This window comes from Colias croceus, chromosome 2 (genome assembly GCF_905220415.1).
Source record: "Colias croceus chromosome 2, ilColCroc2.1".
In the NCBI taxonomy this organism is placed as follows: domain Eukaryota; kingdom Metazoa; phylum Arthropoda; class Insecta; order Lepidoptera; family Pieridae; genus Colias; species Colias croceus.
The window spans coordinates 4,067,308-4,081,370 of NC_059538.1; the positions used below are offsets into that span (position 1 = coordinate 4,067,308).

Genomic DNA, 14,063 nt, shown 5'->3' on the forward strand with positions numbered 1-14,063 from the left:
TGGGAATTAATTTATCAAATGGAAGTCAACAGGAAAACCTCAAGATATATTGAAAAGCACAATGTAAGAATTCTTACGCGTATCCTTTAGTAGGGATATTATCAAAGCTTTTGTCCAGACTGCGCAGAATAACAAATAACTCAGGCAATTGTTACAAATTTGTTAATGTTGATTTTGTAATGTGTACAAAATTGGTTACCCTAAACAACATTATACCATCTAATGAATACTGTACCGATTTGTTACCTATATATAACTCTACATTTCAATTTAAGATGTAACGTCTCGATCTTGTTGTCAGTATGACTTTGCTATTAAATATTAGAGAAACTCGAGTGTTACAACATAGATAATTTGAAATCAAAGAACAGCATGTCTTAGAGCCAAAAACACCTGCCCTTCACGAAAACGACACCTGCCAGGCATGAGGCGACATATGGTGAACAAAAAGACTTGGGACCCCTATTGCCGGAAACCAACGGTCAGACAAAATACGACAAAATTGTATGTTGAATAATAAACAGTTATTTTGTAGGGTGAAATTGAATATTTGAACACTATGCTTGAAGTGTGTGACTAATGGCTTAGATAGAATAAAAAAATGATAATAAAATGATAGTCATATCATTAAATTGTATTATAAGTTTGAAATGTTTATCTCCACTAAAGGGCTTAATGGGCTAAAGCCATGATAAGACATACGTAAACATGTTAGTCAATAGAAGCTAGCTACACCTTAACACGCTTAAGCCGCCGACGATAGTTTAAACTAAAAATTGTCACTTAAAAAAGGAAGGGTTTGAGCGTCGCACTAGGTCCGGTTTGGCGGAGGCAGCGGGCAGCCTGGAATGTGACCCAGACCTCATGGGACTCGACTCAATGACTCATGTGAACTTACTCTTTCGAACAGACAATATTTAGAAAGTCACGGATAGCGTGGGCGCAGATAAATACACTTACATCACGCGCCTACATGCATTTTTTCATATGTCAACCCACATAAGTTATCATTAAAATTAAATTAAATAGGAATAATTGAATATGTTGTACAATTTCAACTCGCATGGTATAATGTGCTTTGAAATGATTTATTTTGGTCGTAACTTATTATGATTTATAATAATTAGTTATCTTATTTATTTGGGTGATAAAAGTATATATGTAAGTTATCTTACTTGATAACACTATTTACAACAGATATTGTATGTGATCAATTTATTATTTGGTAAATTAAATTAATAATACGAATATCTTATTTAAGCCAGTAATATGAAATATGTTAAGTATGTATTAAGTTTGTTAGTTTACATTTGAGAAGTAGAGAAGCATTATTATTTTATATAATTCAACAAGTTGGTAAATACTAAACTTTTCTTCCTCGCTATGTAGAGATCAACAACGAAATAAATTCAATACCCATTATAACAACAGGCTACATACAATATTGGTTTTTATTAGATATGATTTATCAAGAAGCTCATGATATCCATGGACCTAAAAAAATGGCAATAACATAAATAAAATAATACTCTATTTTTTCGCTCTCTACATCTCTATCGCCAGTACATAGAAATGATTGAAACATTTTCTGATAACTGCGATAGTGTAATTTATTGCTAGATTGTATAGTGAAATTGCTATAATATTTAATATCCATGAACTGCACATATTTCAACATTATTTTATCATAACACTAAATCACAACACTGAATTACGCTTACATCCTTATATCACTACACTATTAAAACACACTGTCACAAAACTCCATACAATTTCAATATAAAATCGCGAACAAAACAATGTTTTCGTAATATATTTATTGAAAACGCAAAAGCGCGCGGCCGCTATGCAAGCCCAAGTAACTTTGTTGACAAGCGTCAAGCGGCAAACTTGCTCCTCCGCCATGTTTGAATGCGTCGGCAATCTTCGGCACTACTCGTCTAGCTTCGGGTGGTACTTTCTGTTTTATGTTTGTCTGTTGACTATAAAATAATATACGGAAAATGTAATAACACACATTGAGTAGAACTGTGAGTAGAACGAAAGACTTGTTAGTTGGAAGATTTAAAGAAAACCAGGGCAGTAATTAATAAATAACGTTAAAAAATGAGATAATTTACATGTAACATATAACAATTAATGAAACATAAAAATAATATGTAACTCTATTTTTTTTATAAAAATAATTTAAAATCATATTTACTGGACGACTCTATCGCTCTATAGAAAAGATTTATCTATAGAGCGATAGAGTCTAATATTAAACGAGCAAAGCTCAAGCCTTTTGTTACTTTTTGTGCAACACACTTTTACTTTGATACTTTGTTACCTTTTTCAAATTTATTTTATACGACAAAGATTTAAGCATTTATCAATCAAATCGAAGAAATAGTGCCTTAAATTATGATCCAATAACATTCATTATTTGTTATTCATAAATTATGATTTCGATTTGAAAGCTTTCGTACAAACATTGTACTCGCCAAAGGGCATGGGTACATAAAATAAATCACGATACCTACTTGAGAGTTGAGGCTGGCGGCCGCGGCGGTCATGGACCTATTGAACTGGTTCTCCGATATTGTTCTTATAGGTAAAGTTTTTACACTTACAATGTTAGCTTTCGTGATTACATGATCTTTTAGTTGATACTTGATTGAATTACCGCTTCACATGATGTCTATGTTAATTTAATTGATGTAGAGCTTAACAATAAAAAATAAAAACAGTTATAAATGTCCGCTTTTTTACCTATTTTGATTTCAATATTACCTACCTAGTCTAACTTACATAAAAAACATATAACAATAATTAACAATTCACCAAACATCCTACTACGATATAAAAAAGCATAAATTACGAGTAAACTTTTAAACATTTTCATTCATTTTACTAGTGCCATCTAGAGGCGAGTAGTAGCATGAAATGTTTATCAATGATCCGATAGAGGGCGCTATTTATAATTTCTGTTAGCTTTATGTTTATATAAATTTATATTTATAGTATCTTGGTTAGGTTTAACCGGCGTGTAAAATTATTATAAACCGACATCCCAAGCCAACAGATGATAGCAAATGTTTTCAATCATATAAATGAATTTGTACATATTACTAATAATCTATTTTTAATTATGAAATAAAATTCGTTAACTCGTAGTTTTACTTACCTATATCTTTTATTACCTACTTTTACTACAAAGTTAATAAACAATGTACTACGAAATGGTAAATAGCATAAATAGTAATTAGCATTTTAACTATCGCTTCCTGTGCACGGCATACTTTTCAGTAGCGATAAAAAAATAAGTAAATGGGTTTATCATGAAAAGGAAACCCTATTTTCGATAACTGGGACACATTAAATTTCTATTTTACATTGTATTATTATTCTTTTTATATTTTCGTTTGCAAAAAAACTACGTGACAATTGAGAACACTAACAATTTAAAAGTGTTGTAAATTGTGAATGACTTATGACTACTATTTAAGAGTGTTCGCGTAGAGTAGAATTATTAGCGAGTGGCAACAACATGACAGAATTATCGGTATAAATAGTAGCCGGGTGCAATGTCCGGGACAATTTAAGCTGGAGATACTATACGTATATCTGAGTATCTTTATTTTATACGCGCGTAGATGCTGCGTATAAATTATTGGTGTAGGCATGTTTACTCATATAACTGCGAAGCGTACTTAGCCAACGTACCTAATTAGTACGAATTAAATTAAAAAAGGATTCCAAAATGTTTGTAAAATTTAAAAAGTAACTTTATAAAAATATTGCTATTATTTATTTATTATAATACTAGCTTTCCGCCCGCGGCTTCGCCCGCGGTTTCAAAGAAAACCCCGCATAGTTCCCGTTCCCGTGGGATTTCCGGAATAAAACCTATCCTATGTGTTAAGCACACATATAGAGGGTCTATATGTGTGCTTAATTTCATTGTAATCGGTTCAGTAGTATTTGCGTGAAAGAGTAACAAACACATACACATCCTCACAAACATTCACGTTTATAATATTAGAAGGAAGGATAGGATAGTATTAAACAAATAAGTTCATATGAATAAATCCAATACACATTTAAAATAGGGATAAAATATAAATACATGGTCTACTCTGCAATGCACTCGCTCTTAACACTTCAGGATTCAGTTTAGCGATATTAGTTCAACTGAATGTATAATATAGACCTAATCAATTACAAGTAATTCGATAAATGTTATCTTCTATCGCGCAACCTTGCCCATTGCAGCTGATAATGCATTATTCTATTCGATAATGTTGTGATGGCTATCATCACTGCAGTTATTTGCAATACGCCGGTGAAGTCACGTCCGTGTCTGATCTCATGATTCTAAACGCCAATGTTATAATTGTTCAACAATTAAGAGTTTGTGTTTTTATTTTATGATTACGTTAAAATTTAAGAGCTCTCTTCAAAGGTTAGGTTTTTATTAATTTATTGAACATACAGTGTAGAAGGTAGATTACATTTTTTAACTACATATGAATCTTTTAGTTCAAAAACTTCACATCTATTGCCACAATTAAATTATCTTAAATAGGTAAAATAATGTTAAAGACAACAACCAAACTTATTTAAAATAAAATAAAAAATATTGATAGAGTCAAACTGTCCGAAAATAATTAAGTTATAAATCAAGCAACATTCCGAAAAGTTCACACAGAAATTTAATTATCCACTTCACAGTATAACGCGTAAAATGTATGAGAATTCACTAGGCTCGGCGTGTTTGCTTTAAACATTACCACGTGAGTTACTTTCCGGTCCTCTTGAAATTTCATTCAGCACAAAGGGGAAGAATATAATGCAAGCACAAAGGCATATAGGGGCACTCAGCTTCCGTAGTAATAGATGGTAGACAAACCAGCTTTGAGACCGCATACCATAGATTAATATCGACGTAACTATACGTGAGGCAATATAGGTGTACCTTGGATATTATGTATCACGTTTTTTACGCCGTTACCTAAAGTCAGGGACCGGATTTACTAAGTTATATACAATTATTTAATTAAAATATATTCGTTTATTATACAAGTACATACAACTTAATTGCTGTTATTACACAAAATCATTAACGCTCACTAAACGCAAGCGTGACTGTCTTTCAATAAAGCACATTCGTAATTCGAAGATAATAGAGGTCAATTAAAAGCCTACATATTGAAGGCGGAAGCTTTGCTGGCACCGAAAAGGGTTGTAGACTATAGAGACACGGGAAGCGGATGTGCGGTGACTGCGCGCAGGTGCGCAGACACGGGCGGAATAACTAACTTGTGCCACATCAAACGAGCCACGGTGTACATGTAAACAATCAACCATTTGGACCAAACGTGAATGGAATCGCCAGAAATGTTGGCCACGTGCTGTTTAACCCTTGCGATATAAATAATTTGGTGCGACGTAAATGAATGCCACAACAGTGTTAACTTCAAAGAAACCTCACACTTCTATAAGTTTATACTTCATGTTATATTTAGGTACAAAAGTTGTTGATTCATGTTTATCTCTATGAATTCATGGGCCTCATTATTAAATATTCAATATAATGTAGTAGAGCACCAAGGCCTTGAGAAGTAATTATTGCGGAGGTTGTACAATCAAACACTGCGTGCTGGGAATCTAACCTTAAGAATATTCGAAAATAACCCGTAGTTGTTGAAAGGTTTACAATTGCGCCGCTACGAAAATAACATTAAAAAGCACATACAAACTGTTATAACATCGTTTCAAATCGTAAAAGTACTGCTTCTTACTTTCGTTCAAATGATTATACACAAACGCGTTTTATGCAATCATCTCTTTATTAAAGACACTATTTTACAATCAAGAAACAGGAAATATAAGCGCTGTTCAAACGATGACCCTAATCTCTTCATCTATGATTATTTCATAACGCCTAAACAAACGAGCCGCTCTCCACATGGCAGATTAGTCCTTGAGTTTATACAGCGGAATAATAAACTCATTCATTGCTTCTCAGTATTAAAATAAATGTTGGATCAAATTGGCGACACTTCCTATCCGGAGCTTTAAATATTCTACTAAACACGAGTTGAAAGCAATGTATCCGGTGAGTCACTTGAAGATATTACATCGCAATGCCAAGACCAAAGGATTTTATCTCTATTTACGTGGACTAAGACGTTTTGCTATTGTTCAAACACGCAAGGTAGCAGGCTATTTTACTAAATACGGAAGGTTTTCCGGACTGTGATTTAAAATCATGTTTTGTGTAACAAAAGAATACTACATAATTATTTATTTTAAGATTATTACGGAAATTCTATGTCTTGGTATTCAAATTTCAAACGGTTTATCAATCTGAATTGTATCTAAGTCTCTATACGAAGATTATATAACAGTAGATAATGTTGGTATACACTATACATATACCTATACGACTATTATTTCTGTTCTTCATGTATTATGTCAACCAATACCAACTCTCATATTATTATCAATGCGGTTGTAAACAGTTAACTTGGAATGTGATTACGGTGTCCTATGTACATACCTAATATGATCATACTGAGTCTAAATAATATGTTGGTGCACGCCAACCAGAAAATATTGTTAATATTATTGCCCTTTTAAGTATTTATACAATTTAAAATTGAATGTAATCTCATAATTATATTGCAAAGTTTATGGCACATTTACAAGTACCTACTACTTATAATTAATAAGACGTTACAATCGAGGTTAAAATATATAAATTCAATGACTCCTAACCTAATTAAACTATCAAATCGCGAAATCATAAATAAATAATCCAAATAACATGAATTGCATTTGTAAAGATACTTTGTTATACGGAATAAACAACGCTCATGAAAACGTCAACTCATTATAAAATATGTCAAGACTTGAAACGATAAATAAGTAATTTCTCAGCAGGCCATTAATTAAATAGTTAAGACAATCTATTATCTATTAAGTGAAAGTACGACTGAATGTATACGCACTATACTTTTAATAAAATCCATCATGTACCTTCTGTCATGTTATTTAAATTTCCGTAAAATTCGTGTAAGAATCAATGCAACCAAAAACAGTAAAATTAAATAAAATTTTCTATTATAGCAACTGAAATAAATCTGTAAATGAATACACACCATCTATATCATCCTGTGAAGACTCGAAATCGGCTAGTGTAACATTCGAGAGATCCTCCACGTACACCTGAGGCTGTCTATTCAGCGAGTGACGGCCACCGAGGGAGTGGTAACAGCTCTCTTCCTCATCCGCGGCCTCCTCCGTCGAAGAACCCTTCAGACAGGAGTGAAAACTCCGTGACAGGCGGCGCTCCGTACTCATTGTCACTCATGTCCCAATACACGACACAGGTTTGTAATATCGCGCACAACACGTGGACACCCAACACTGTATTTATTTCACTTTCATTCACGCGAATCCTCCGATGACTCAATATTTTTGCACTAATACAATTTCATAATTCGTCTACGTAATCTGTAATGATTTCGTTATTTTATTTTGTTATAACTCAAAATACGTGCACACCGATGCAAAGACACTAAAACCACATTTCTTTTCTTATCTTATCACCAAGGACCTGTAATCGTAGATATGCAACGAATCATTGAGTTTGTGCTCAAAGTAAATAAACAGCGGTCTTTAAATATACAGAGTGGGTTGGTACTACACGTCTTGGCATTTTTTAAGTTATCTTTATCAAGTTTCTAAGGCAGTTGTTACAATTTACGTAGGCATATTTCTAAATCTTAACAATATAAGATCGTTTTGAATTTCGACAGAGCCACGAGCTAACTTTGCGGAGGCGCTTGGAGTACAATGTCGGTTCATTGCACTCTCAAAGAATGAGCCTACCTATGCGACAGTGGACTAATGAATGACATTTTAACAAAAGGAAGCGTTTTAAATGAACGCGTATATCTAACTAAAATATATACAACATTTACGATAAATAAAGAGCGGATAATAAATCTTGTTACCAAACGCATCGCCTGAGATCAATTAGGAGAACACATTTTTAGAGATTATAAAGAACATAAAACTATCCAATACAACTGGTATTTTATCTTGTAATATTTAGTTTTTAGAAATTTAATTAAAGAATGCTGTTATAAATATATCCTTTTCCTGTGTTTATTTCATAAAATAAAGTTATTAATCCAAATGTTTAAGATGTGGTTTGGTGAGTTAGAAAACATCTTGTTCAAGTAATAATAGAAATGTTTCCTTGTATTTTAACAATCACAAAAAATAGGAAGAGGAAGATTATATTGCATTCGATGCAATTACACCATTTGTAATACGCGAATTTTATGACAAAAAGGTGAAATCTTCAACAAGCTATTGTTTTGTGGAAAGTTGAGTGTGGGAGCAACTCGACGTAAGACGCAAGAACCTCTTTAGGAGAAAACCTCAGAACAACCTTTTATATTTTACAAAGTGTGACATGCGCGCGGAAAGAGTATGCATATATTCATACTGATTTCATGTATAAGAAAATTAAGAAAGAGATAGAAACTACCGAAAGATCAAATTACAATTTGTGTTCACTAGGATATAAGCATGTAAGAGCTGTGTGTTTGTTCATTTTGAGGTCATATTATATTACTTTAAGTTAAGCTACTTAAGATATGAATGTGATATAGAACATGTACAAGGAATAGTAAATGAAAAATTTGGTAAATGACCGTGTTTGTCGCAGTATCATGAAAAGGTAGCTGCTATTGGAGTTAAGACGTCAAGTCTGGCGCAAAGCCAACCCTCACCGGCACGAGACCGATATTTTCACGAGATAAGCCAGTCCAGTGGGAGTTCAGACCAACAGTAGCGTGCCAGTAAAGAATTATTAGCACGCGAGGTCTGAAGGAATAAAAACATTTCTATTGCCCCAAGGTTGCCCTTAATCTAGCGGCCTTGTCAGGAAATCTTGATTCGAGAAAATTGATCAGCCAGCATTGTACATGAATATAAGGACATTATCGCAGATTAGATGTAAATCACATTCAAGTCGCATAATAGTCGACTCCTTAAAAGAGCTGGCTTATTATGGGACATAAAAGGCTCAACTTTTGTTATAGAGCGATGACAGCGAATAGGCTGTCGGGGCAAATAAACGCATCCGTCTGCGACAATCGCTGACACGTTAACTAATGACGTGACAGGTATAAATCATGTTATAATAGCAAGACTTTAACGAGCATCGCTGGAGGAAGAGGCCGATTTGCAACCATTGCTATAAGAGGAACACTTCTCAGTCAAATCGAATTATTGTTATTAATGGCTTTTCAAATCACTCGACCTATACTCCCAGATAAATGTAAAAGATCATTAAATCATCAGACTAATAGGTATATTCTCTTCGAGCACATTAAACGATATGTCATAGATTAAAATAAATATAGAAGTTACTATGTCATTTGTATTATGTTACGTTAAGTTTTTCCTTAACCTCAATAGTTAGATATGGTATTTTAGATCAAATAGCAATAGCATCATCATATTGCCATCTCCATCAATTTGAGTTCTAACTTCTACGGCTCATTTCGTAGATTATTATCAGATTTATTTATAATTTTCACTGAATTATTTTGATCACATCTAAGGATTAAATCACCAACAAAATAAGCAGCAATAGTATAACCGTCTCATAACACTTCCTTAAATTCATTGCCCATTAGAAATTATATTGTTAACATTATGAAATACGAATAGCTGAGTCTAAACCAATATCTGCAACATGTGTTTCCAAGGAGGTAAACACAGCGTTTAATTATTCAAACATGCTGTTTATTCACACTGCGCACTGAAATAGCTTACACTAAAATAAACGGGCCACATCCATGGCATTATTGAAAGGACATTTGGAAGCACGGCACTAGTTACCACATTACAGAACACTGTGACATTTGATACGTATTAAAATTCGTAAACAAAACACGCTTTCCGATTACGTGTCACAAAATATTTACAGAATGAAAACACCGCGTGACTGTCTTCATTCAACGACGCTGACGCACTGAAGCACTAACTACGGAGGCGAAGAGGCGCACGCGCACGCTCATTATGGCCAACCGTTTATTTACAATTCCATTTTAAATCCGACGATGGAACGATTATGATTAATCTTGATCCTATTTTACAGATATTATTTGGAAACTTTTTAAATATTAATAAGAAAATGCTCAGAGATAATACTATTGTGTGAGATTGTTATAATATGTAGCCACATACCTACTGAGTTAACACCAAAAAACCACAAACTTAGGTAATTTGTGAATATTACCATCGAGAGTGAAAGCGGTTGATCGAATGCAATAAGTGTGATATCTGAAAACCAGTAAATGTTATCGGCCACTCTTACTCTCTAATAAATATAATGGCAGGTGAATGTGAAGGGAACCATGGGCAACGACCGCATGAGGGTTGTCTGTAGACTGTAACACTTGTGTAATTATTTTAAGCCAACTAGACGGGAACGAGCAAATAGCGATAGAAATGTCAACACGCGTTATACACAAGGTTATACACATTTCTGAAGTCATAAAACTCTAATGAGTTTAATAGATATGTTTTATTGAGATATGTCCCAATAAATCTCCTATAATAAAGATTCCCTGCTAAGAATGTCAGACAACATACGTGATACGACTATATAAATTCACAGCTATGTAAACATCGTCAAAGGAATTCATTCAGCCGCTGCTTCAATATTAGAGAAGTTTTCAAATAGCATTTCTCTTAGAAATGTATTAAAGATTACGACTTTAATCAAGATATAATTGTAAAGAGTTATATTAGCTTTATGGGACTCATGAATCACAATGACAAAAAGAAGACTTCTTTTGTTAGATTACTGAATTGTTTCTACAAAAACTTGAATGGTAACGATATTGGTGTTAAACACGAAAAGATTAAGATAAGCGTATTATTATACCAAATAACAATAAACGTAGCTTCACCTTCTTTACGGGCTATTGAGCATTTAGTTACTCATGTTGCCAATATTTACCGCTATATTAGTAGTATAGGTTGTATTTTACAGATAAATTTTATGCTCGTATTTTAATGAGAAAAACAAAAAATCTGTACTAATGTTCTGTGCACTAATGAACAGAACAAAAATTGAATCGTCTATTTTTGTAAACATCGACTTTTACCTCTGACCTTTCAACAGCTGCATTCCTCCATAAACAATTCATGTGGAACGTAGAAGCATTAGCAAACCATGACCTTCCTTAACTTTTAAATCCATATCATACAAAACAAACAACTCCGAGTATAGAGTTTATATAGAACAAATAGAACTAAGAAACTATATAGCTTTATATCCTTCCAATGAGTGGTTCGTTATAAATCTTTCTTAAGTACTGCGTACGATGGTTCAAACCCGTAAGTCTTGTTTCAGATGCAGTCTTATAGAAAGACTCGAAATAAAAATAAGTGGTTCTTGTAATATACTTTAGATCGAATTATTACAGAATACTGACTGATATTGAATTTCTTGAACGCATTTATTATTGGATTATTTTAAAATGTTAATACTGAATTAATGACTGACTGATGCTGGAATTAAATTGTAATACTATATAATTATGCAAAATACTGTTTTAAATCGAAACAGTATCAATATATTAATTAATAATCGGTATTTAAGAGTTGTTATGAGTGGGAGAAGTCAGGGCGGGCAGTGGGCGGGAGTGAACTTGGCTAGCGAGTGTGTCTTGCGCAAAATACGCCCTTCGATTACACTAGAATGTTGCTTTTAGAAACATGCAAAATGAAATTCATTTAAATTACCAAAGGAATAAACATTATATAATTATATAGAGATAGTTATACTAATGTTATAAATGCGAAAGTAAATCACTCCTTAAACTATTGAACCAATTTGCATGAAATTTGGTATAGAGATATTTTGATACACGAGAAAGGACATAGGATAGGTTTTATCCCGGAAATCCCACGGGAACGGGAACTATGCGGGTTTTTTTTTTACTGTGCGGGCGATGCCGCGGGTGGAAAGCTAGTAGAGATATAAATAATAATCATGAAAGAAATCCTTAGATATAATGAGATCTTTGCAAAAAAATGTAAATACATATGTATCATAAAGTACATGGATATTGTGTAGGTTGCAACCTATATTGTACAAACAACTTAAGTGTATTGTTATGTATTTAAATATAATAATCGTAAGTAACTTATATATTACAAGGCCTTTTAAGTCATGTTTTTCGTGTACGTTGAAACATATTATGGAAAGCGTATTTTCTTAAACTAAGACATTAAATGAGGGACAAGGGTATTTAATTTATGTATACTGTATTAATTTTAATCATTTCGTCTAAAGAAGGTAAAGTGTAATCAACCAAATGACATGTAGGCAGCATGTGTAGGCTTGAGTAGCAAGAGATGGTACAATTGTCACAAATTGATGTGATAAAATTATCATTAGGACAAATGTACTTTGAATGAGCGCGACTATACTGAGAATTTTACTGGAAAATGTTAGTGCTAAAGTTATTTTTGTGGATGCATTTTATGCATGTTTTGGTTAGTTAACTAATACTTTTTGTCTCGTTAATATTCGTTAAAATATTTTTTTTAAAGCGTTTTAAGAAATTCGTGCTCTGCAAGAAAATACAGCGATTGAAAATTACTATTTAGCAGAACAATAAAAAAGGCTATCAGTTTTAATTACTCAATCGATCAGTCCAATACAACAGAAGACCATAAAAGTTAGCGGTATGAGAGAAAAAGTGGAATATATAACGAACTTTCGTTGTGAAGAAGTGGGCCAATAGAATACGGTGTGAACCGTGCGTGCGCCTCGGGGAAGTGAAGCAAATAACTGCATGTAACTGTTCATTGTAAGTGAAACTGGTGGAATATACGAACTTGAACATAATTAATCACAGTGACGTTATTTCTAGGAACTAGGAATGCAACGCTATTAATGTTGTTAAACTGTAGGTAATATACGGTCATCAAATTACCTACTGAAACTTGTAATTACGGAGCTAATTTTACATCATTTGTTTCGCGTTGTTTATTTTCTAATGCAATTATTATACATCACAAGCCAAAACATGTCACATTGACAGATTCTTTTATAGATCAAAATCGGCTATCTCCTACAGCCCATTTAAGCCTAGTCTAAACAAACTACACTCAAGTGAAGATAATTAATTAAAGGCCGTTGTACATAATAGGGGTTCACTGTGTCGTCCAACAAATACTCAATGGAAGAGATTAAGCACGGTACACAACGGTGTAGTGCATTACCGACCTACACAGTACACATACTGACACACTTTCTGCCGGCAATATAATGAGATCATGTCTCGCTAAGGAAAAGAATACACATATGTACAGGCACTGTTTACAACCGGATACGAATAAATAGACCACCTCCTTCTTACTTTTCTTTTAGAATACGTGTTTTAAGGTCGGATTTATGGACAATCCCATAAAATGGATCAGTTTAGGGCTTGAAAATGAGATTCGTTTTATAAATATTAATAATCAAGTTAATAATCGTCTTCTACGACGATTACATAATATTTTATATCTTATTTTAAATGCAAATTTGATGATAAAATAAATAAGCGTATTTAAACGGCAATTTTATTTTAAATAACTGGCGGTTAATTAATTTAAAAAGAAATTTGTGAAGTTTAAATGTCTGTATCCAGTGTGATTTTTAGAATAAATTAATACGAATGAATCCAAACCACTTTGAGAAAATGGTCATTATGAAGCAGATAAAAGGCATATAAATTTGATAAAAACGTTGAGAAATGTTATAACAACTGTCATCGTATTGCAACTTTTATCGTGCATGTCCGTTTGTTCATTTCACAGTCAGTAGCTCCAACATCCGGCTGACCGAAATGGATTTTGGGTCTGACATATGGCACAGAAAATGAGCGAACATTAAAATTTCATAATCAAAAATATGTGTCAAAGATATGGATAAAAATATTTTTATGTGGATTAACGTCCTTAAGTTCCACAGTATAAAAGACCACGTACATAAT

The 14,063-nt window shown here is 33.1% G+C and overlaps 1 protein-coding gene across 10 annotated transcripts in view; it reads right to left on the minus strand.

Annotated features, from left to right (window-relative positions):
• Positions 1-14,063, minus strand: part of LOC123705726 (ras GTPase-activating protein raskol) — a 114,401-nt gene that overhangs the window by 23,564 nt on the left and 76,774 nt on the right. Inside the window, exons 1-2 of one of the 10 annotated variants that reach the window (XM_045654709.1) lie at positions 9,841-10,037; positions 7,146-7,500 (exon numbers count right to left, since the gene is read on the minus strand). The exons of 4 other annotated variants lie outside the window; for them this stretch is intronic. In XM_045654709.1, coding sequence (XP_045510665.1) covers positions 7,146-7,347 — 202 coding nt within the window. In that variant the 5' untranslated portion in view covers positions 7,348-7,500; positions 9,841-10,037. Of the gene's footprint in view, positions 1-1,721; positions 1,827-7,145; positions 7,604-9,840; positions 10,038-14,063 lie in introns of those variants that run through there. 5 more of the 10 variants (XM_045654706.1, XM_045654708.1, XM_045654710.1 and 2 more) reach the window with 5 other exon arrangements.